The 25474-nt window shown below is 38.7% G+C and overlaps 1 protein-coding gene across 1 annotated transcript in view; it reads left to right on the top strand.

Moving 5' to 3' along the window:
* The window catches only part of LOC128913787 (cytosolic carboxypeptidase 6-like), a 394961-nt gene extending 373095 nt beyond the window's left edge, over window positions 1-21866 (top strand). The window contains exons 5-7 of the mRNA XM_054211971.1: window positions 20535-20751; window positions 21196-21310; window positions 21847-21866. Coding sequence (XP_054067946.1) covers window positions 20535-20751; window positions 21196-21310; window positions 21847-21866 — 352 coding nt within the window. The remainder of the gene's footprint in view (window positions 1-20534; window positions 20752-21195; window positions 21311-21846) is intronic.
* The last annotated feature ends 3608 nt before the right edge of the window (window positions 21867-25474 follow it).

The raw sequence follows: 25474 nt of genomic DNA, 5'->3' as shown, positions 1-25474 counted from the left end.
GGGCTATTAAGAAACAATCTGTACTTCGCTTGTCATGTTTGGTGTAGAGGCTTGTGTGAAGATGTTTTCTTTTTGGTACGGGTACCATCTGCGCGGGGTGGGATGTAGGCTAATGAGCTATTTTAACTGAAAGAAGCTCATCCCGTGATTAGCTATTTCAGTTGCCAAAAAAAGCAAGGACACTTCTCAATTTTGGAGAAATGGGAAAGTGTCATGTTTGTATTTAACCAGACATACAGATTCTTTAAAAAGAGAATAAAATAGTATACACATTTGACTCTGAAAAAACAGTTTATTTTATTATTGACTATATTTTCCTAGTAATAAAATATTATTTTGACATTCTTAATTGGCTCCTTATTGCTGAGATCATGGTTGTAACTGGGAGCACCAATCTAGCAAGGGATTGTAAACCCTAGAAAGTATGTCGAAATGCAGGCTTCATGACTGTGTACTACTTAAAAATCACTTAGCAGTGGTCAAAAAAATCTGTGGGATGGAGCAATATACTATTCAGTATGTCTAATTTATTTCTTGCAGAGTTGGGGGAACAGACTTCCATTTCCTCATCGGATCTGTATAAGGCACACGTTTAAAAAAGAGAAAAGCCAAATATGTTTTCAGAATCTACAGAAATTTTCACGGTATAGTTTGGCATTTTATTACTGATACATTTAGAAACAGCATAGTATGTCATTTTTTTGTGCTGGCAACTATAAACTCTTACTTCTGGGCATAACAGTTATTGCCATGAGCAGTATTTCTGATTTACTACGGTATGCAGTTCTTTTAGATCAGTGCGGCTAATGATAGCAAGCATTACACCTGCTGGTAAATGTTTTCAGATTTGGCATTTTTAATAATGCTGGATATTGGAAAACTAGATGTTAAGTTTAGATGTATAATTTTGCACACAGTGCCACCTGGAGAACTTGGGAATAAGGTTTTGAATATTGGATTATTTTTCCTTTGATTTTGCCTCATATTTGTTCAACTTATGTGGGACTGTTCCTGAGCTTTCTTGAAGTCCACTGTGTTTTGGCACTGTTATCATTTGGTATCTTAACATTTTGCCGGTTATCTGGTCTAGAAGATGGATCTTTGCGAGGATTTGGGTGAGAATCCTATCTGATTCCAGTTCTTGAAACCCGATTATAGAAGTAAAGCTGTCGAAGTCTTTTCAGAGTTGCTGTCTAGCTTTGCAAGTTTGCAAGTATTTGTGGTCTTAAAAGAATCCTGTGTTTTGATTTCTGAATTTCCTGGATGCTTAAAGATCTATGACTGGATACATCCATCCATGCTTCAGTCATAGTGATGTCAGTAGCCAAGCCCTGTGCAATGGGTCCTGACAACACCTGTGAATTGGGCATTCTTCAGCCTGTTGTGGTGCCTGATCTTATGGGTGTGATCAGATCACAGAAATCTTCTAGGCTTTGCAGAAAACAAGTGTTTATATGGTAGTTGGAGAGAGGTCTCCCTGGGCAGGTGATCTCCACTGGACTGCCAAGTCATTTCTTACCCAACAAATCTAATCAATTCATGTAAAATGGAACCATGTATACAAGAATAGAGGCTGTTCCTGTCCAAGCCAAGCTAACAGCAGACTGGTTAGTCTGTCCCCTGAAGGGAGACCTCTTAGGCAGAGGTGAGAATCATAAGAGGTCCCCTTCAGGCTGGATGAGTGTCCTAACTACTAACATAACGGCTTACATAACGTGTAACAAGTGGCACTGCCACTGTCTTCAATGTCTGCATGTTGGAAGAAAGGAATAGTCTCCAAGTCTCTGCTTGGAGTTGGAGTTGTCCAATCCCATTCAGCTGTTCAGGGCTGTGAATCCTACAAGGCGGGAGACAACTTGCAACACCAAGGTTTACTGTCCTTATGGTGGAAACATTGGAAAAGGCTGCCTAAAGGTGTTGTGCAGTCTTCATCCCTAGAGTTGTTCAAGACTTGACTGGATAAAGCTCTGAGCAGCCTGTTCTGATCTCATAGCTGCCCCTGATTTGAGCAGGAAGCTGGATTTGATGACCTCTTGAGGTCCCTTTCAACTAGAATTATCCTATGATCCTGTGACTGTAGAGGAGCAAAGCAGATGAGATGCCCCTGTCCCTTGGTGTTTTCTGCTGCCTTACATTCAGAGGTGCCTTCCTATGTATTGGAAAGGGAGCAGATACAGGTTATTTAGATTTGAGATTTAGCTCTAAACTACCAGCCAATGTTGTAAGGAAGAATCTCCCATACAAAACCACTTTGATCTTACAGCTATACAAAGTGCAATGGAAGAAAAAGTCATGGGAAGCTTTTTTGCTTCTTTGCAACTCTTGGGTTTATGGAAGCCTTCAAGAAAATCTGTTCCTGCATTAGCAAACATTGGCCTAGGTTTTAGGGAAGACTTGTTCACTTTATGCTTTACATCAAGGTCATAGGAAATTTTTGAGATATGCACATTTTCACCATAAATCATTATGGTTTTGAAAAAGTGTTGGTTTGAGAGTTTAACTTTATATTTATACAAATGCTTTGGTCAGTTTTTCAGGTTAAAATCTCTACTTTTTTAAGATATTATAGTAAACATAAAGCCACAATAAGCAAATACAAAGCAATATGAAAAAGTAATGTTTTTAGTATTTTTCAATCCTTTTTTTTCCTAATTCAAAAGCCAGTTTTCAAAGGTTCTGCAGGATGTTCACTCTCACACCTTAAACAAAACGCTCAAATAGAGAATCTTCATATTCTTAGCAGTTATCATCTCGATATTGAACTTTGTCCAATGATCTTATCGTTCTTCAAGAGCACTCTACAGTCGAGCAAAGTTGGTGAAACTTTCATAATACAGTGGTATCATAAAATGGTCCTATTTTTTAACTATAGTTGAAATCAAAGATCTTGTAGACAACCTGGTGTTTAAAACCCATGCAACTTTAGTCAGTATAAGTATATGCACACTTTCATTTGATGAAATGCACCAAAACGCATTCTCATTCCTTCAGTGGAGCTAGCTGGGGCAATTTCTTTGGTCTCTGGGTTCGCAGTACAGTAGGGCTCCATTGGCCAGGGGTCAGAGAAAGAAAGAGAAAAGTAGGTTTCAAAATAACATACGGCAACTAAACTAGCCCTTTCTTTGTAAATTTGCACATCTACGGGAAATGCCATGAGCTGGTGGTGAGGATTTCAAAACTGCCTTTTTTATTTAATTTTTGCTATCCTGAGAGTTTTCCAATCCATAGTAAGAGTCATCTCTTAGACTTGTCAGGATTTTCTCCAGCCCTGCTATCCCTATCTGGCTGTCTACCCACACCGTAACTGGACTGCTAAGTGTGCTGCTTGGGTAAAAGGGCTGGGTTGCTACCCCAGAAGTGAGCTTCCTTCATCTTCCAGCGTTGCCAATTTCCATTATGCCAACATAATTTCCCTTGAAAGAATGTTCTGCTAAGATCTGTAGGAGCCTCTCACAAAGCGGTTCGTTCTGTTCATTTCTGGGATGTGAGGCAAGAAGAGGAACACAGAGGAGAGTAGGCAGAAATTAGCATTCCCTCTTTCTCATCATGCAATTGGATTATAGGGGCAAGTTAGAATTTACCTGGATCTGTAATCATTGTGTGGTTCTAGGGTTCGTTTGTTTCTGTCCGTGATTTTTTCTGTGCAGAAGGGGAACATATGGTCCTGACTCTCTCACTTGTTTGGAAAAGAATGGCAAAGCAGAAAATCTAAACTGCTTCAAGTCAAAGCCTTTCATAAATTAAGGCTTTTATATTCTACTTCTCCTCTGACTGGCATAGCGTTTTCCTTTCTGTATGTTGTTTTGGTGTGTTTAGTGGCTATATGTGAGAGAGCTGACATTTTATAAAGTGAATCCATTAAATTCTTTATAATGAATAGCATGTAACTATAAAACATATACAGTTTTCTCATTTTGCCCTCCTCTGGGAGACTACGACAACATTTTGGCAAGTACGAGTAAACAGCTTTGTGTTGGCATGCAGTAAATTAAACTGAGTAATTAAAATCAATAGCAAAACACTAGCTAGGCAGAAAGGTCATATAACACAACAGAAAACTGTTGGGTAGCATATTGCGGGAAATCAAAATAAATTTCTGAACTTTTCATTATTCTTTACAAGCCTGAAACTGGTCTTTAAAAGGCTTGTGAGATACAGCAAAATATTGATAGAGACAGGATCATTCCCTGAGATGGAATAAAAATATTAAAATGCTAATATATGAGTATTTGCAGGGTACAAGGCTGCCAGATACAGTGGAATATAGGAAAGAGGACTTTAATTTTACTACTATTATATAAACTTTTTGTTGTTTAGGTTGGCTTAGCATATTACTTAGTAATGCCTGCAAGTACTGAAGTCAGGTGTGCCAGTCACCGGGCTCTGTCAGTGCAAGTGTCAATTGGAAGTTTGATGTTAATGTTTCCCTGGTCAGCTGGCTGATGGTCGGCCTTCAAGGGGAAAAAAAATAAAATGGATGGATGATTTTGCGAGGTGTTTCAAGTACTCATCTTGCAGCTCCGGAGGGGGAAGTGAGAGTCAAAATCTTCAGAGCAATAGTCCCAAAGTGAACGATGGCGGAGGAATGTGGTCTAACAATTTAGGGGATATGCCAAGGTTTAAGTTACACATAAGGTCTTTAACCTGACTGTGAGATTCAAGTAAATAGATAACACTTCTGATTTTAGGATGCTGTTCTAAGTTATTGCACTCCTCTTATGGCTGTGGCTTCCAAAAGGAAGCCTGTAGCAGGTTTTTGCTTTTCTTGCTGATAAAATGTGTTACGGTGGTGGAAGGAAGTGGGAGGAAATCATGAGACACGGTTGTGGGAAAAGTGGAGACGTAAGATGAATTGTTTAAAGTGTTTGCTCGGGAGATACTGAAAAGGAATCAAAGGCATAGCTAACCTGTTTCAAGTATGCTCAGTCATGAAGTGGATATGGGTTAAAGGTAATATATTTTATAAAATGAACGGGTTAAGTTGGGAAAAGCGGAAAGCTTTAAGGCCCGTGAGCTCCTCTGGCTGGGCTTGTTTGCTTCTTCCAGCTCAATCAGTTGTTCCAATAAGCAACGTTACTGTGCCTTTCTTATCTCTCTTGAATTTGCCAGCTCCATTAGCTCTCTCTCAGGCAACTGTCAGGGAGAAGATATCTTGTATCATCATTCAGGAGGTATGAAATTTTGCATTTATAAGCCTTTCCTTAGGTCTTCATTTCTGGATTTCTCCTACACAGTCTTGAGTTTACCCTGATCGTGCAAATCCTGGGACACTGCGTGGCTGTAACAGCTCTCAGCCGACCAGTGGGTTTTGTGGGGTAAACGGTGAGTTACAGCGCGTTCGTCTGACAGATCGTAGCCTTTAGCCAGTCAGGCAATGGACAAATATTTGTGAAGCAAAAACACTGGGTTATTGTTGGTCTGTGCTGTTCCTGAGGTCATTTAATTTCCCTTCCAATGTTCGTAATTTCAATTTAAAACAATACTTTTGGTTTTTTTCTGCATCCATTTATACTGCCTGTTTTGAATTTAATCCTAGTAATTTTAAAATAATAACAGTGATAGGCGGTTTTTGTACTGGCTGTTTGTGAGATAGCTGTGTCTTGTCGTTTAAAGCCATACCGTATTCTAATAAATGAGCGGTAGAAACTGGTTGAGAGAGCAACTGTGCAAACTGATCTGTCATTTAAAGTTGTGTTCAGATTTGGTTTGCTTGAGTTATGAGAATGGCTTGGCCTTTTACCCCATTCCCTTGAGAACATGTGTCCACGTCCTACAATCGGCACGGGACAAACACAAACCAGGCACTCTCGTCTCCTGATGGGAGCCTCCAATGATCTGGACAGCAGGAATATTGCAGGTTCACATTATCTGCATTAGCATTACTTGTATGGAACATGTATTATATCTGCTGTAAGTGGTTTAACTAGCCAGGCCGTCATGGTTAATGAACATCAAGTTTAATGTTTCTGAGAAAGGAATATGACTATGATCACATCCAATTGAAAATGCTATAAAACATAATATTTATTATATTTTTTTTCCCAGTTCTAATCCAGGTAAATATATTTAAAGAGCTTGTTCTCTGTTTTGGGTTTTTTGTTTCAGTTTTGGAGGTGTGGGACTTAAAATAGGACATATATGTTTTTATATATATAAGTAGTGTATGAAAATACATAGACATAATTTTTGTTCTTCTGTTTTCATATGTTTTAATGCAGTATGTGGGCTTCCTTTTTTAAAGTTAGCTGTTAACTTTTAAGACCTTTCACTTTGTATTTTTTTCCCGTGCTTGAAATTTTATAGCCATTAATGGAATAGGAAATGGCACCTACCTTCTTGTCTGTTAATGCTTAACCCTAATTTATGAATCCTATTTAAAGCTGTGTTTCACATTCAGCAGGACTGTGCATCTGCTTAAAGCTAAGCTGATGTACAACTGTAGGCAAAATGAGATCGATGCAGTCTTCCACAAACGTTTCAGACCATTCTTTAACAGTATGCTAAGTAATAGCTTGATGTAATTTTTTTAATTAAGTGCATGTGTATGTGTATCAAATTTTCCCTATTATTACAGTGAAAATACTGTATCTTATATCTTACTTCAGTAAGATATGGCTAAATTTCCTAAAACGCTAGCCATAATAGCTAACACACACATATAGGTATATATAACACCTCAGTATGTTCTTGTCCTATTTAAAGACCAGAGGGACAATGTTTGATACATGGTATGGCCGGAAAAAGGAACAGATATGAAATTGTGACTCCTGCTTGAAAGCCTTTAGATATTTAAGGTTATTACAACCTACGTTTTCACCATTTGTGTGTTTAACTTGATAGCTGTATAAATTACATGTCAAGTACTCTTACAAACAATTCCTACAAGTGTATTGACAAATGTCCTGTCAGTCTCCTGGAAATACACAGTACATGGAGCATTTTGAAGACAATTTGCTTATAAAACTTTTTGTATCCCATATGTTGCTTTCTCTTACTGCACCTGCCTTTTTATTTATCTAAGCATAAATATTACTGCTTCTTGACACTATTTGGAAGATTTTTAGATGCTTTGTTTCAATACTTCAGCCTTATTGCAGTGTGGACTCATTTTTAACATGAGTGCCAGTCCTACAAAGCCTTACTGTCTAAAATGGAAGTTACTATTTGGGCCAAACCTTCAGAAATGTGAAAAAGATGAGTTCCTGGGACACACGTAAAATAATCCCCTGGAAAGCTTACCTCAAATAAAAGTAAAATGCCTTGACAGTCCTACTGCCTTTTTTGTAGGTTAGTATTTTGTATGCAGGGTGGTATAACATGCTGATGGTAATAGCAGTGTAAAAGCCTGAAACAAACTGAGAAGCATTACTGCTGCCTACTAATATTTAATTTGCAAAACAGAAAGACAAAGATGGTAGAATTCATAGTATTTTGTTTTACATAGAGTTCTCACTGAAGCTCTGTATGTATGACTTGATATTTGAATTACATCTTAGAGTTGCTAGTGCTTATCAGTGCAGGAGATACTGAGAAACACAGAAGGCCGTCCCAACATCTTGGGATCTTTTCTGTATTTCCTGTTCTTAATTTTATCATTAGAGACTGTGACCTAAGACTATTTCTTTAGGGTTTTGCCTGCCCACTTTTTCCTCATCTGAAAAGTTACAGCATCACAGTTATTCCACAGTATTATGAATGTGGGATTATGGGGCCTAGACTAGCAACTAGTGAAATATCTGCTTAGAGAATCTCATTGATTAGGCTCTGGAAATGCAAACATTTGAACAATGATTTTAAGAGTAACCTCTCTGGAGTCTTACAGCGTGTGCCTAGAAATCACTGAAGGCATAGTTTTTGCAGGTGCATACATAGCACTTGTAGCTCAAACTACCTGCTATAACTCTCTGTACGTTTTCCCAGAGTATGCTGAATATTTGGCTCAGAGAATCTTTGAGGGGTGAAGAGGGGGGAGGGTCTCCTGTTGTTTAAACTGATTGCATTTCCTAAGAGCACAGGAAAAAAATACTTTTGTCGGCAAGGTGTAAAGTTCTGCATTGCACTAGTGATTGCTGACTTGTACATCGTGAGCCACGTTGCATTTACAGTTCATGCCATACCCTCATGTTGTATCAGCCTCCTTGGTGACCCGTGGGCAGCGTGTACATTCTCTCACTATGTTTTATAACAGTCTAAAGAGGAAGGAAAGTGTCTAGAACTTCGTCATTACCTTTAGCAGCAAGAGAATGTGAAGAGTCTTTCAAGGCTAAGTAAAGCTTTGTGTAATTTACGAAAATGTATCCTTCATTTCCCTTCCCCTCGCCATCACGTCTGGTTATATTGCAGAAGAGGTTAAAGGAGGTAATGCTCTTGTAGTCTAAACAAACTCAGCATGGTGAAATGGGACAGTACTTTAAAATATGCATAAGGATTGCGGTTGCTCCATTTTGTGACACTGACTGTTCAGGTAGAGGGAAAAAAAAAAAAAACCCATTTCCTAAAATGAATATTTTTTTTTAAAGGGCTATCAAGAAAAATGATGCTGGAACTATTATTGTGAAAAATTGTAGTGGCCTGGTTGATATCACACATACAGTTTGGAAAAACAAGATTAGTGCAACACATACCATTTTTCATTTTCTCCTGTCTTCAACAGCATCAACCATTGCAGCATCTCATTTTTTAACTTTGTGTTTAGGATGAGAAATCCCATGTGTGTACAGTTGTTTCTGGCTGCCTGGTCCCTCTGCTCCTAGCTTTTTCCCTCTGCTTGCATGTTTCCCTGTGTACTGTAAATACGAAGTGACCGAGAGGGCAGGATACTTAGTCTCTTCTTAGATCAATACTATTCTGTGGGTCAGCAACTAGGAATGTTTGAATAGAGAGAAGGAGGGAACTGTGTTTTATTTCCCCTGTAGACAGAGGCCAACACCTTTGCATTGGGTTCATGTCTATTACCTGGGGAAGAAAGCCTGCGTAAGTTATTTCTGAACCAGTATCAGCTGGCCAAAAGACCACTGTGAATTAGATAACAAAGGATTTAAGTAACAGGAAAATCTTAGATTTCGCCTGACCCCGTTAAAACAAGAATTTTAATGTCTAGGTGGCCATCTATGTGTTTTCTTCTTGGAGCTGGGCTCAGTGGTGAGACAGATGGGGGCCAGGGTGTGTACAAAGCAGCAGCTCTTGGTCTGTGAGCCGGAGTATTGAAGTCCTGTTGCACAGGTGCATTCACTTCCATCTTTCAAGGCAGGGACTTGCCATATTTGTTGTTCCCCTTCTAGCTTAGAAAACTGAGGCTTTTCCTTTCAGGCCTCTCTCCCCCCCGCCCCGCCCCGTGTTTAATATGATAGCTCTGAGTGCTTTCTCCGAAAGGGATAAATGAAGGACACAAAAGGCAGGTCTGCACAGCACAAGGCAAGTTTAGCCCTGGAAATGCAGTATTGGCATTGCTAACAACAGGCCACGTGCTGCTGTGGGGAATAAACGGGAGACCTACAGACTCTCCCTGTAGCAGAAGAAATGTGAGCAGGCTTTGGAGATAGTTGCTCTGCCACACCCTCCAGAACAGGGGGATGTTGTAAAGCGGTTTTTTAACAGAGGAAGATGGAAGGAGGGAAAAGGAAGGAGTTCATGGAAAAGAACGGAGAATAAAATCTGTGCAAGATGTGTAGCCTGGGGAAAAAATAAAAAGTTTGCAATGCTGAATTTAAATTATTTGCCCTCACATTGTCGCGTCTCGTACATGTTTTAAAATTATGTGCTTTCATGCAAAGAAATCAGGTGGTTCTACATCATAAATCAGCCTTTATAGCAAACAAGGTTCTGGAGGTACCTATCTTAGACCTGCTCTTTTCTGGGAATAAAGATGAGGCACTATCAGAGATTGAGAAGATGGGGCAAATTGATTAATTAAAAAGCAGTAAATCATCATCCCCACATGATTTATGCATAAAAGAATTCTGAAGAAGCTTGGAAATGAATTAGCTCAACTGCTAACAAAGATATGCACTCTTATTAAAGCCAAGCTCTGTTCCAGAGGGTTGGGAAGTATCTGGGGTTTATCCTATATTTAGACCAGTAAGCATTACATCTGCACATTGCAAATGGTTGAAACAGGAATTTAAAAGGGAATAATAAAACACCTGAAAGATGGTGATGTGAGAGACTTTAATGAGAACGGCTTCAGCAAAGAAAAATCATGTCTCACATTGCTTAGAACTCTGAATGTGCCCATAAAAAGAAATAGGAATGGCCATACTGTATCAGACCAAAAATCCCTCTAGGCCAGCACCCTGCCTCTGACAGTACCCGGTCACAGCCACGGGGGAAAGAAAGGAGAATCAAAAGGAAAAGATAACTGATTTCCCTGGACTTGATTGACAGCAACGAGGGCCAGGTTTGAATTTAAGGAGGTCACTGCAAACACGCTGACATCATCCCTTTCTCAGAAGCCATCCTGAGCTTAGTGGTGCTCAGAGAGAGAATTTTCCCCCCACACAAAGAGGAATTAGATGGTAAAAGAAACAAAGTTTTCATAAAATGGAGGAAAGAGAAGTCTGACAAGCTAGATGCTCAGAGTTACAATAATCAGTTCCTGAAGTATAATTGTAACAATAGTCTTTTCATCGAGCAAGGCCACCAGGTTGCTTTCACCTGCTTTCATCCACAGTTTGAGATTAACAAGTATTGCTGGGTAGCGAAGCCACGCTGAGGCTGTGCTAACCTCATGGGATGTGTTTTTGTTAGCTGCTCTTCGCTCCTCCAGCCGTATGTTTCCCTGCTAGCCATGTGCACTGCTTCTGCTAGCCACGACTCCTGGTGCTCTGTGTTCTGGGGTGCTCTCGCCCACCGTTCCCATTAGTTCCCACCCTCTGCTGACAGGTTTTGTGGTGTCAGCCCTTGGAAGAATAAACACAGTACTGAGGCTTTCAGGCACAGGCTTTCAGTTCATAGAGAGGGCTAAGCAGCTTCTGGTGCTCACACATCTCGTGAAGGCTTTTACTCAAATCTCCCTTTTTTCACTCTTCTTTTTCTTAAGGTGTAACCTTTGTATTTTGGTGTTAAAGGCTTTTCCTGGATTGATTTTCTTGGGCAGAGTTAGATGTCCTAGACTTCTCTATATTTTCTCCAAATGATGAAGTAACTCCCTTTGTAACAGAAATGTCCTTCAAAAATATAATTGCAATCTGCATCAAGGGAAGGTGTTTATGGCTTGCCCACCAGTCTTTTCTGTTTATTTCCCCCTGATTCCATTGGATGCCAAGGTGGCCTTTCCCCTTGGGAATTCCTGGAAACGTTTCCTCACCTTTAGGTTTCAGCTAGCAGGTTTATGAGGTGAGCTGCCTGACATAATGTATTTTGACTTTTTAAAAGCTGGTGACAAAGTCTGTCACAAGACACTGCTACGAAGGCTAAGTAGTCACATATGGTGACAGGGCAAGTATCATCATAGATCAAAAACCGACAAGGAAACAAAAAGGCATAGGGCTAAATGGTCAGTTTTCATCTCAGTAAAAGGCTAGCAGCTGTGTTCCTTAAAGTTACCTATCAGGTCATATGCTGAATATATTTATTAATGATCTGGGGAGAGAGGTGAAGGATTAGGTGGTAACACTTACAAATGATGTAATTACTTAAGTAATTTAAGCCTGTAGCATGCTGTTAGAAACTTCTGGGTGATCTAAACAAGTTACTCAGATGGATAAAGAAAGTTCAGTTCTGATAAATGAGAAGTTAATACATGAAGGAAACCACACTGAAATCTTATCCTCTAACCGAAGGGAAGAAACCTGAATGTTGCTGTTGGCACTTCCATAACAGAAGCCATTTGAGATGCTGTTATGGTAGAAAAAGTGAACAAGGTGCTAGAAGGCGTAAGAAATGAGACATTAAAAATGAATTACTGAACTCAGTCTTCATTGCGTGGAGACAGAGGATAGGATAAAGCATAATATTATGGGTGAGTTTGCCCAGCTAACAACGCCTGATCCATAACGACAATTTCCTGTTTTCTTTTGTCTTTATCCTGCTCATACATCATCTACTATCAGAGATGCTCTGATTTTTATCGGGAATAATATACGTTGGGAAGGCTAAGGCTTCCAGAGGGTTTCAGATCTTACTAAGGACTGTTCAGTATCAACCGAGCTACAATTGGTAAAAATTTATTTCATATCCATTCTCCTCCCTTTGGGTAGTTAGTTACAATTCGCATCAAAATGACATAAATTAACAATCTCAAGTTTGTATTTAGACTGTGAAATCACCAACATTTTAAACATAGATTTCAGAATTCAGATGTTACTGAAATAATTCCTCAAGTTGGGGCTCTTATGAGATTTATAAATTATTCTTGCATAGAGAAGAAGTCACATGAGACTAACCTAAATGAAGTTAACATAGATTTTAAAAATTATTCTTGCAGAAGAACAGGGAGTGGTGGGAATAGATGAACAGATGGGAAAGGGAGAAGAGGAGAGTGAAGAAAAGGCTAATTAGGTAATTGAGGCTAAGAGGCTATTAGAACTGACCCAGTGGTCTACTGGTAGTGCAATTCAGGGACTTGAATTTGGGATTGAGGTTGGTCCCTCATTCCCAGGCCAACACTTGCTCCAAACATTGCAAGGACTCAGTTTTATAGCCTGTATGTTCCTATAAGTATGTGTTTTCCAGTCAACATAATCTGGAGGGATTTAATGTCAGATTATAGTGGAGACAGGAAAGAATAATGGAGTAAAATGCTGAATCTGGACATGAAGACACTAAAAAGTTATGTTAATGTGTAAATTATTTAGTGAAATTATTTGGAATTCCTTTGAAGTTGCTGTTGGAGAAAAATCTGATTGAAATAAACATATTTTGAAGAGATTCTAACACTATTTATCACTGAGCAGCCCTTCCTAAAATTTGTCCAGTACACAGTTTTCTTGAGCATGTTTTGGTTTGGTTTGGTTTTTTTCATAGATAGTAGATAACAGAAAGATCTAAAAGGTTATTTATTAGAGATCATGCCATTACCTTGTTGCAGGCCAATTTGAAGCTGGTACGCTTGTGGTGTGGCAGTCTTGTTTCCTTCTTTCAGTCTCCTAGCCTATCTTCCTTTCTGATCCAGTCAGTGATATGCTTTCCTCTGTTTTTTATATTCTTATTTTCTCCTTGATGTCAGTATATTCAAACTGTCTTCTGAAGTTGTCACTAGACTTGTTCTTTTATGGCGAGAGAGTCTGGTATAGGTCAAAGCTAGGACAAGCATTGCTATGTGGTTCTCAGATTTATATGCTTGAGGTGGAGCGTTTCTTGTCCTCACCTTTTCCTAGTACAACATTATTCATGCTGACTTACTTCATTTAAATCTCTCCACTTCTTTCACAGTATTTGTGGCTACTCTTTCTCAGTTGCTTCCAAAGAACCTTGTTTTTCTTTTCTGCACGTTCCAAACATCAGAACTGCAGTGGTGCGCTGTTCTGGGATGCTGTTTCTTCCCTCTTTCATTACCTTACCCAATGCTTCTTATCAAAAATTCTCATTTGCCAAGTTCAGTATTTTTTTCAAAAAAAAATTTCTTTGACCCTGTGTTTGTTTTTCCCCTAGTAGCTCCATTTCAGTACAGAAATGCTGGCTCCTGCATCCTTCTCTTGCATCTATGGTGTCTTCGGAGGATCACAACACATGTGTGGCTAACTTTACTGTTTTCTTTTCTTGTTCTAGTATTTTTGTGGAAAGTCAGCTTTTCTACCTCACTTTCTTCTTTCCTACAAGCACTGCATAGAGATATCGCTATTGAAGCAATATATGGCTGGAACACCTGTGGTCAGTAGGCAAATCATATTTCGACAGCAGAAAAAATCAGCACCGTTCATTATCCCTGCAGTTTAAGAGAGAGTTTCTGTAGAATAATTGCAGTATTGGAACTGCTGCTTCAGAGGAAAGTCACTGCGGTATAAGATTTAGCAACTGGACAGAATAAACAAAAGATGGAGGAGGGAGTGTAGCTTTGGTTATAATGGTAGGCAGGAGGGGAAAAAGAAGGTAAATCGGTTGCTTGTGCACTGGAGACTCCACTTGTACCTGCTGCAGGCAAAAGATTTTGGATTTTGCTACCAGCTGACAGCTCCTCTAAGACATTAAAATGTTTTGTCAAAACATTTTAAAACAAAACAGAAAAAAAATATTGGCACTGTGACAAATCTGGACCTCAGCGAGCATGATTTGTGCTTAGGGGAGATAGACAAGGGATGAGTGATGGACAGCAGTGAAGGAAACCTCCTCCCACAAAACCACGCTGAGGTTTGGAGAACCTGAAACAACACTTCTCTTCATTTGGGGGTTGTAGCGTTGCCCTGTTTTATATGAAGCTGCCTAAAAAGTCATTCAGTCATTTAAAAAATTATTTCTTGCCAGCTCATAATTTAGCAGTCCTCCCCTTCATCATGTTATGCTTATTCTGGTGAATCGAAGGATGATGATTTCATTTCTGCCAGCAGAGCCCAGGGACCGGTTTTCAGCATTGCTTTATATCTTGTAATCCTGATGTGCTAGTAAGGACCCTTCCGTACGGCTTCACCCTGCATCCCACATGGCACGCCCTTTCCTCAGCACTTCTTGTTACTTTTGGGAATAATGACTTTCACTGGTTCCTTCTTGTTTTAGGTAGGATGGCTTCATTATGTTTTTATTATTGGTGTTATTGCAGGACCTTGAAGACTGGCCCATGGGCAGGGACCACATTTTTATGAGGTATTTCGCAAACACAGGGCAAAGGACATTACACTGCTATTTTCTATTTTTATTGTTTCTCACCACTGAATTTTCCTTATCAGAACACTGCACTATGTTGAAGATACAGTTTTGTTAAAAGCCTTTCTTAGCAAGTTCCCCTGCATGTAGCCAAACATGTCTGAAACGTGGGGAATTATTCTGGTAACATTTGCTCGTGCAAATCTGTTTCTAGGTTTTGGCTTTCAAGTTCTGAAACAATAGTAATGTACTTTCAGGATATTTTTGCTATCTTTGTATCAGTTGATGGGACTAATTCATCTGATGTGCAGGTCTCATAAAAAAATAAAACGTCTGCCAGGTTAGACTAGCACTGATGCAGGCACCCAGTACTGATGAAGTTTTACCATGTTTATTACGAACACTTAAAATGCAGACATTAAAAAAAATATATATGTGTTTCTACTCATTGCTTAATTATTTCATTGAGTTTTAGAGAAAATATTGGTAAAAAACCTCAGTGTTTTCCCCTTGAAGTTGTAAAGAATGAAGAGATTGTACAAGCAATCTTTGTACAGTTCACTTTTATTTGAATTCCCTAGCAATCTTAATAGAGGTTCCTTAATTATTTCAATTAACATTAGCCCTTGAAAGCTGCATGCTTAATCTGTAGTTTTCTTGATTTTTATGAAAGTGATCGAATTACACAATATTTTGATTTTTATACTTAAGAAGAAGTAACCAGGTATTTGTAGAGGTGGAAAACCTTGAGGTGTTAAAAATGATAAATATATTTGGAGAACATTCCAACACATATTATCAAGAATAAAAGCAGGACTTATTTTCCAGTGTCTGAAACTGAGTTAGCTGTGCCAAAACCCATTCAGTCGTCTGTAAAAAATATTTAACACCATCTGACATATTCACTGTCACTCCATGCTCTGTGAATCAAATATAAAATTATGCGCAAGAAAAAAACCCTACAAACTTATTTTGTCACAAGTAAGCTAGGAATTTTGAAGATGGTCAGCTCTACTTGTCAACAAGAATAAGCAAGAAGAAAAATAATGACTTAGACTAACAGAGAAACAAGTCAGGAAGGCCTTCAATTTGAAAGGGCTGCCTCCCAGAAGAGGAGTTTGCAGTGCATGATTAACTTCCTTATAGTTTCTCCAGACTTTGTTGGATTTCTTGTGGTGAATAAATAGGGACGTCCAGCTTTAAGAATAAAATTTGCACACTCAGAAGGAGTAGCTAGATCTAATATTTTGGGTAGTGCAAATCAACACCTGAAGGTTATTTTCTAAAGTTGAATTAGAATCATGTTTTGTGCTTCAAATGTCTTTTAAAATTTAGGCATAATTTCCTCTGAGATTGTGTCTTAGGCCCACCCCTTTGAATTATACACACAAGCTTGGAAATTTGTAAAATTTTTAAGTTGTATCCCTCCATCTGCAAATTGATGACAATTGAAAATGATCACCACAGTGCGTCACCACAGGTAACACTACGTTGCAAGCAGATTCACTTGAGCATTTCTGTACAAGTCAGATCACTTAATTTTTCTTTTGGCCATTGATCTTTTACGGCACCTGCAGCTTTTTGCTTTTCCTCCAAAGATCATCATTTTACTTTGAAGTCTACTGACTTGTATATGCCTAACCTAATCTTGTAGAGGCAAGGATCTGAGTAATTACTTCACGAGTGCCATATCAAAAGTGGTCCAAAGACTGTTTAGGCTGTTCATTAAAGTCATTGGGAATTTGGCTGGGGAATTTGGCTGGGGAAGAGCTCTCTGCTTTGCTCATGCAATAGGGAGGAAAAGCGCTCCAAAGATTGTTATTTTCTAATTATTTGTATTGTGGTACCATGAAAGGTTTTGATTAGCAGCCTTATGTGCTTAAAACTTAAAGAACAGATGCCACACAGCAGCACCCTTGCCACCCCAAAGTCTTGATTAACTCCCAATTTTCAATGGGAAATAAGGTAGCAGAGGGAAAAAAAAGAGCAGAACAGATAATAAAGTTTTCCTTTAAGATCAAAATTATTAAAGTTGAAAGTAAAATTATGTTCAAAATAGAAGTATAGTTAGGATAAAATTTTCAAAGCTCAGTTATGTGTAATGCCCCTCACTGCCTGTTGTAGTAGCAAGGAGTAAAATCCTGGGGCCTCTGAAGTTGTCAGGTTTTTGAGACTGACTGAGGACTCCAATATTGGTTTTTTTTGGTAAACTGACAAATTTGATGTTATTGCATGCTACCAAAGCACAGTAAATGTCTTGACTTCAGACTGCAACGTAGCAAACATATAGGAAGAGACAAGCACTTGTACGTTCACAGTTGGAGTGATGGGTTGGGAGCGCTACCTTTGCAGAGGGAGGAGAGGACACTCAAACCCACTGGCTCAGCACTAGACTGTGAGAATCAAAACAGAGAGAAAATCTTCGTTTCTGTGCTTCCTTCTTCCTTTGACAGAAAGAATTTTTCATTTATCTTTAAGATTAAGCAGTCTGCATTTGTTTCAGAATGATCTGAAATATCAAGCTTCACTTCTGCAAATACATTTCTAAAACCAAATTGGAAATTAGTTGCTTGCGCGTTATGCTCTCTGGCTGTACTTCAAATTGAGGTGATTCTCCTTTAAATAACCATTCAGAAGCACTGAAATCTGAAATCCAGGCAGTTGCGTATCAATTAGCAGGGTGCATTTCTTAGTGTGAGCTGCCTGGAAGTGCAAGATGACAAATCTGAGCATTAAGCTTTCTACCGTCATTTTGCCTTCCTACCTCTAACTACAAATCAGCTTCATTGTGACTTACAGTGTAAGAAGTTGGTGCATTTCTGCAGATCCGTGATAAGATATTTTTCTCTAGTAAGAAATGCAGTTAGGTTCTGCATTCTGAATCTGTCCCTGCCAGGCCCTAGATGCATTAGTATTCCACTGGCAGCTGCCTGTAGGTAGGAATATTGTTTTTGTCCATAACCAGAGGGAACAATCAGACTAAGCTGTTCCCCGGCTATAAACCAGCCAAAGTAATTGGGTTTAATTTTAATTTTTGTAATAGCTTTAAATTAATAGGAGCAGCTGCTGCCACAGTGTGTGGGTGTCCTTTTCCAGAAGGCATAGAACAAAAAAGGGAAAGAGTAAACAATAGTGCGTCTAGGACACAAAGGTTAATTCAAGAACTGAGCAATGTCTTTTCGTTATCAAAAACTCAGTTGGTGATATCTAGCACTGTGTCTCTCTTCTTTCTTTTTCTTTCCCTTTTTTTCCTTTTTTCTTTAATTCCCCGATAAGATCTCAATCTGATTAGGCTCCTGTGTGTAAGATGTGTTGTTGGTATCTAAACACTAACTCTCTTTTTCTATATGACTCACAAATAGATTAGCAGTGACAAAGTGCTAGGAGAGATAAAAATAGATTAGCAGTGACAGGAGTACTATTATAATTATTTTTGGAAGATATGGTTTGAATTAAGAGTTTGGGCACTTTCTGCCCTGAGAGGGTGAATTTAAACCTAGTAACTGAGCATGGTTTCTGCTGTTGTGTCAGACACCAGATAGTGAAATGTCAATACCAGATGTCCTAGACATCAAGATTAGCCATAATAGCCAAATGCAGCCATAAAGTGATGTGTCAAAGTGGATAATAAAACAGATGCTTAGCTTCTATAATGAAGGGGAAAGGGAATGAAATATCAAAAGTGCCTTTAATACATTAACAAAGTTGTCTTCAACTTGCTTAAAAGTAGAAAGTTATTGAACCAAGGAGAACTATGTGTCATTTAAACATTAACTATCAGCAGATGAATTTCAATTAGCATTAGCCTTTCTGAAATCCTGATTTTCCTCCTATTGGTCTCATTTTACATGAAATTTTTATAGCGTAAAGTGAGGCTTGTCCTTTGTTATTTCTCCCATGCTAATTTGGAAACAAATAAAGTTCAACAACTCAGCAACATACTGTTTAAACTTGCATTACGGTTTGAGGACTGGGAGCTAGAATACATTTACCCACTGCCATATCATCTGCTTGATTTGAGATCAAATGAGGGATGTCCTATAGCACTCCAGAGTAAGGGCGAATGATAGAAATATGTTAAGATGCTGGAGAAACCTATTAGGTTAGGGTACTGCATGCAGACGGCTGGTGGCATTTTCCCCCTACTGATACTTTTAAAAAAAATCAAAAGAATCGTTTTTCTGTCCTTCACGTTTGTGGCTTAAAAATCATTTTCAGATCTTAGTGATAAGCAAGTGCCTTATTTAACCAAAAATACTGACGTGAATTCTTGAAGCCCTGTATGTTCAAGAACCAGGGCAATAAAAGGGGCAAATAAATTATTATTTCAAGTCTAATTAACTGCATCACTGGCTCTTTATTGTACTTTTTTCAAGAACATCTCAATTCCTTTATGTTTCTCTTTGTATCTACTGAGTCTTGCTGATCAGACTCCTTAACTGCTGCTAATTGCCAACACGTACTTCTGCATAATGAGAGGGTTTTGTCCTCTATTTCATATTAGCAATGAAAGGCCAAAACTGATGCTCTGCAGTAGACCAGCTTCTCGGAACTATTACAGAGGCACATTTACTACTGCTATGTCTGTAAATCTTGTTATGTTTTCCCTCACCATGATCCTAGTTTAGCTGAGATCTGCTCCAATCGTTAGATGAGACCTGTTTATAATGTTGTGTAATTGAATCAGTTAGAGTCTGCAGGACCATAGTGTTTTGTTGCCAAACATGACTGGTAAGTTAGTTACATCAAATTACAAGTGCATGGCGTGACTAGAGAATCTCCTGTTTAAATAAAGCTAGAAAAGCCATCTACGAAATGAAGAAAGAGTACAAAGAGAAATACTGAACATCTCTAGTCCATAGAAAAAGTGTTTGACCCACGTCTGAAATGTTCCTCGTTTCTGTTGAGAAATAGCAGAAGTTGGGTGGAAGATGTCAGGCAGACATTTGTTATTTCTTAAACAGATACCAGCTTGATAACAATGACATAAATGTCTCTATTATAATTATTTACCATCATGTATATTCATTTTTATCTTGTCAGCACTATAATCCAGAACTCTCGAGGAGGGCAGCAATCCAATTTGGAACAGGACCAAATATCCTTTTCTCCTTTGCTTTCTAATTTAGGACGAGGTTATTTTCCATACCTATAGTTTTTTGTTTGAGTTTGGGAAGTTTTTTTTCCCCCACTTCAAGAATTTATCTTTTCCTCCATGCATCTGCTAAGTGTTGATATAGCCCCTGACTATTAAGGATAGTAAAAATATAAGGATGTCCTGAGTTTTGGTAACAGTTATGTCAATTTTGCCTTATACTGACATTCCATCATTGATTATGCCTCACCTCTGTGCTGGTGAATTAGGCCTGTAGGAAAGGATGTGGCCACATCCCAGCCAGAGGTTTGGCTGAAGCCTGTGCAGCGCCTATGAGATTGCACCAGCTTGGTAGCGAAGTACAGGACAGCGTAACTGCCCGCGCATCCTTTTCACGTCTTGGGAGTGGGTTTCTCTGCTTGTGTGATGCTCTCCCATGCGATGGTGGCCCTGCCAGTTTGGACAGCTGGAGAGACCTGCAGTCCTTGTGGTTTCTGGTGCACCGGCACAGTAGCTGTGCCGTGCACGGGCCCCTGGCGTGGAGGTCGTCTGCATGAGCGCTCCGAAACGCAAGTTCTGCTCGCCAGCTCCTGAGCCGTTCAAGCTGTTGTGTTTCATTTGCTTTAGAGGAAATTTGAATCTCACGTAGCCTTTTTGCTCAGATTTCTTATGTCAATATATATATGTTGTTTTTGTTTTTTAGGCAAAGAATACCCTCTAAAAATGTGTATTATTATCGCTGCCCAGACCACAGGAAGAACTATGTCATGTCATTTGCTTTTTGCTTTGACCGAGAGGATGACACTTATCAGTTTGCTTACTGCTACCCCTACACCTATACTCGCCTTCAGCACTATCTTGACAACCTACAAAGGAGGAACATGGACTACTTTTGCAGAGAATTGCTAGGACTCAGCGTGGTAAGTAATAGGCACGCTTGCCAACTATCAGGCTTCATTATGAATGTCTACCCTTAAATGCTTATAGGGTGTAATTCATCATCCCTGCTAAAGTACACACACGTACGTATTTGTTTTACTGCTATCAATGACACATGAGGTAGCATACCTGCATGGTGAAATATAGACAAATGCTAATTTAATCTCACATAAAATATTTCCTTTGCGATAGACAAGGCAATGCTAAGTTCCCATGTAGGATCAATTCACCTCTGAAAGCATTAAAAGATGAAACTGAAACAGCTTTACAGAAGAAAATGTGATTTTTGGAGTATTTTTTCCACTTGGCTTTCTGGAAGAGCTTTTCTGTTCAGAAGGCAATATGTGTCTTTGGAAATAGCATATACCTTTTATTGGTAAAATAGTGCAAAACATACATGAACTACCTATTTTATTTACTCTTAGAATGTCCGCTTTGGTGATTTGAAATTAAAGGGGTTTAGTGGTCTCAATATAGATCCTAATGGCCACATGAAAATGAAATGTGATAGTTGTTCTGGTGCAAGAAGGAGAGTTAATGGTAAGGCTGAACTTCTGCTCACTTTGCTATAACCTTTCTCTGAAATGTTGCCAGTCCTGAGGATTCAGAAAGCATGACTCAGCCACTCCCATATCGACTCAGAAATCAGCAGATTGAAAAATAATAGCTGAAATCTTGGGTGGTTGGTTTGGTTTTTTTTTTTTTCCCTTTTGTGTTCTCAGACTTTATAGTGCACTTGTCACACAGTCTTAATCTTTTCTCTGAGATTCAATTTGGTCTAAACTCGTAGTGTGTGTGTGTGTGTGTCAGAAGAAGAAAGCTGTGATTCCTATGAAGGCTGCTGATCCCAGCTGGGGCTTTAAAAAGAATCCCACCATATATTGTGAAAATCAGAATAAAATCATATGTATAGCCTGCACTGGAATAAATAAAAAGCTTCCAGCATTAAAGCAGGCCGTTGAGATCCCTATGGTGACATAAAACTTGGAGGAAAAAACTAACTTATGGAGAAGAGTAAAACCAGAATTAACAAAAGAAAGTATTTTTTAACCCTTATGTTGGTTCCCGTTTTAAAGATGACTATTACCTGAACTAGTATTAATTATTAATCATTCCAATTAGAGGGACAAAAAATTATAAGGGAAAGGGATACTAAAAAAATGGAAAAGTAAAATCTTCAGAGGGTGGGAGGAAGGAGCACTATCATTTTTCTGTGTATAGGGCTTTAATTATTAATCGTAGAGGACAGAGCTGTCATTAATACTGTAATGAAACTGAATTTGTTTCCTTTCACTCTGAAAATAGTGTATAAACAGCCACATTTGCATATTCATCAAAACCCCGATCTGACTGATTAAAACACTGAGATAGAAGGATTTGTCTTTTATCTGCAGTTTGACAGACAGAGCTGTACTCTTAAATCTTGTTAACATTGTGTTACCAGTAGTTGCTAAATATTATTTTTCATATTTCAGCAAACTAAACAAACAGATGCCACTCAAAATGTGGCAGGAAATGTGCTGTGTATAAGTCCTGATTTTATATCTATATGTACACACACAGTATGTTTTGCAGACATGGATATGGTAACATTTTGCAGCTCACCATGCTGATCTGTATAAAAAGCTTCTGAATCAGGCTCATGCTGTAATCTTTGTAAGTAACATTACAATCTCAGAGCATTCCTGGCTTTCCTCCACACACAACTGTCCTAGAACAGCTTGGTAATTTAATGTCTTTGCTGAGCTTGAATAGACAATTTCCATAAGTTCTCTGCAAGTTAAATATTTTAACATAGAGCTTTGTTGCTATCATACATCTTTAAATGGTGAAAACCAGGATCCTTCAGTCTTCACTGCACAGCGCTTCATCAAAGCAGAAGCTGGCTGTACTTTAGAGAATTGCGTGCCATATAGGATAGATTTAGAGCTATGAAAGCGAGCTCCGTCCCTGCTCTGGCCCCTTACGTAAGTTAAGAGGAATCAGATTGGCATAAAGAGGCCCTTAAAAGCTCTATTCCTGGCAAAGGGACGATACCCCTGGTAGCACATGGTGAAAGGTAACTTAAAGATGCCGTCTGAGGACAAACTCTGAAGTCCTCATGCTGGGCACGGGGCTGAAGCAGGGTGGTGTGTTGGGGGACGGCTGTGGCATGTCCGTCGAGCTGCCACGTAGTCAGCAATACCCTCTGGTCCATTCCAGGGGAGTTTTACAGCTCCCTGCAGCGGTTTGTGATTGTGAGGGTGGAGAATGCTTTGAAGCAATTTTAGTTCCCCTAGATTATGAAGTTTTGAACTGTGCCTCTTGGAGACAACAGGATCTTGCCACAGATCTTTGGGGTTTTTTATTTTTCTTTGTCGTGGAACAGTAAAATGCAAGTCACAGGAAAGCGTGCTTAGATGATTACTCCTGAAGGCTTTCTGAGTGCACATTTTGCTGCATGTAATGTTTTCAAGGCAATCTAATCTCTAATCCAATTTCATATTTTCTCTAAAGAAAGTACTATGCCTCCATTAACTCCTTAAATACTTTCACTAATTCTATGAAAATTGAAAGTGAAATATCAGTATGGGACATGTAATTGTCATTAGGATGCAGAATGGCAAAGTGGTTCAGAGCCAAATGGCAAAGATTCCCATTGCCAGTGTGAGTGGATAACTTAGCTGTTCTATTTCTGACCTTTTAATGTTTATGTTCTTTACTTCAGGGAGCTATCCCGAAGTCTAGATGTGCCAAATGGTCTTGAAAATAGTCTCTCCTGCAAGCTAGCTTTGATAGTCACCCAGGTATCATTTAAACTGCCGTTTTCAGTCTGCCATTGTTGGCCTTAGGTGACTTCAGACTTTCTACCGTTTGTCCCAACAGATCATAAGTTCAAAGCCTGTGAGCGTTTTTTTGAAACCGTGCAGTTACTTTTTTGCATATTATTGATGTGTTTTTTTCTTGGTATATCTTATACAATATTGTACAGCATAATATAATGAAAAATACTTTTTATATTTCTATGAAAACATAAGCACAGGCTCAATTTACATTTACAGAACCTATTTTATGATACTTATATGGTCTCACGTGCAGTAACCATTATATGTAATGTTATAACCAATATTTCAGAGTTGGCAAAATTTTTGTGTGTCGTCTTTTGAAGGTGGTAGTCTAAATTAGCTGTGCATGCTTGAAGTGTGTGGACAATTGATGAGACCTGTACCTCTACTAGTATTTCACTATTACGCATAATAAATTAAATGGGTTTTGGTGAGTCTGGCTCAGCTCCTACAGCCCACTTTACAAATCGCCACTGGCTTGGCAATATTTTCATTACTCACTCAAAAGAGAGCCAAGATTAATAGGAGACAGATACTTCCTTTCACCCCATTAGGCAATGGTGCTTCCAAATTACACTTGAGGAGAATTGCAACTGCACGTACAAACCACAAGCCTCAAAGGGCCTTACACAGTACACAGAGACTGGAATATGGAATTCTGTTAAATTAAATATTAAACATACATATTTTAAAACAAGAAGGCAATATGTCTAATGTAGAGCTCTGTAAGTGAGCCAATCTCTTAAGTCAGACATGAGATACTGAGTGAAACAGATTGGAACACAAGGTGCTTCGTTCTGACTCCACGCCACTTTGGTGCGTGCTTTTAATTTATGTAAGTAACTCCAGATTTATGCTGGTATCAGAGAGGTCAGACTGAGGCCCTAAGACTGTGAAACTGCACACCAGATGTCACATTGCTGGTTCATTGATCAAGTATCCCTTATTTACTGTCTAAATGACTGGGTACCCCTGTAAAAGTAGTTGATCAGTTCTACTGATATCTACTGGTCTATTTTTAACTGCTCAGTTATGACTGTTTTAAAGCATGAAGCAAAGAAAATAGACAATTTTTCTAAGGTTAAATTTCCCATTTCTGTGTTCAGTGTTAGGTTATGTAATAACAGTTCTGTAAAAGAAAAGTATACTCTTCATCTTCAAAAAAAAAAGTTACAGGCTTCAGTGTGATGTGTCATACCTTTAAAATCACGTTGGTATCAAATTCTGTACTTTCCAATGGATCTACACTGCAAATAGGTTGAAATGTCATCTAAATGCAATTTATAGCGATTTACTTGGTCTGCAAAAGGCCAAAGAAATAACGCTTAAAAAAAGAGTAATCCCAACTTCTCATTTCTCTAGAATGTAAAAATGCACATACATGTATGTTCAAGACACATACTCTTTATTCAGCGGTGTATCTATTTACTCATAGAGTATTGCTGTTCCCATAGCATTCATAATATGGATGTCATCCTAAAACTGTATGTCAGATTTTAAATGGTCCTATGGCTATTTTCTTAGCTGTGTTGGATATCAGCGGAAGTAGAATTGGACCTAAAAATAACACCACCAACAGTTCTTTCCGAAAGAAAATACGATTTATAGTATATAATAGCACAGTATGGTACCAGGGAAATTATAGAAATAACGTGAAAAATAACAGGGAACTATTCTATACCACCAGTTTTTAGGAATATTTCTGTGTTAGAATTTAAAGGAAGTTCTGGGAGATAAACTGGCTTGTGGGAATCATAGACAGGGAAAGCTGGGCAAAACTATGTTACAGTTGAAAGTTGCCATCTGTCTGTAGGATATATACAACTGTTCATGATAAAAACAAGAAATGCTTTGGTTTAAGTTGGCAGCAATACATAGT

The sequence above is a fragment of the Rissa tridactyla genome, chromosome 8, assembly GCF_028500815.1.
Source record: "Rissa tridactyla isolate bRisTri1 chromosome 8, bRisTri1.patW.cur.20221130, whole genome shotgun sequence".
NCBI classification, from domain to species: Eukaryota; Metazoa; Chordata; class Aves; order Charadriiformes; family Laridae; genus Rissa; species Rissa tridactyla.
The sequence above is the reverse complement of the archived record's forward strand: the minus strand, read 5'-3'. Positions and strand labels throughout refer to the sequence as shown.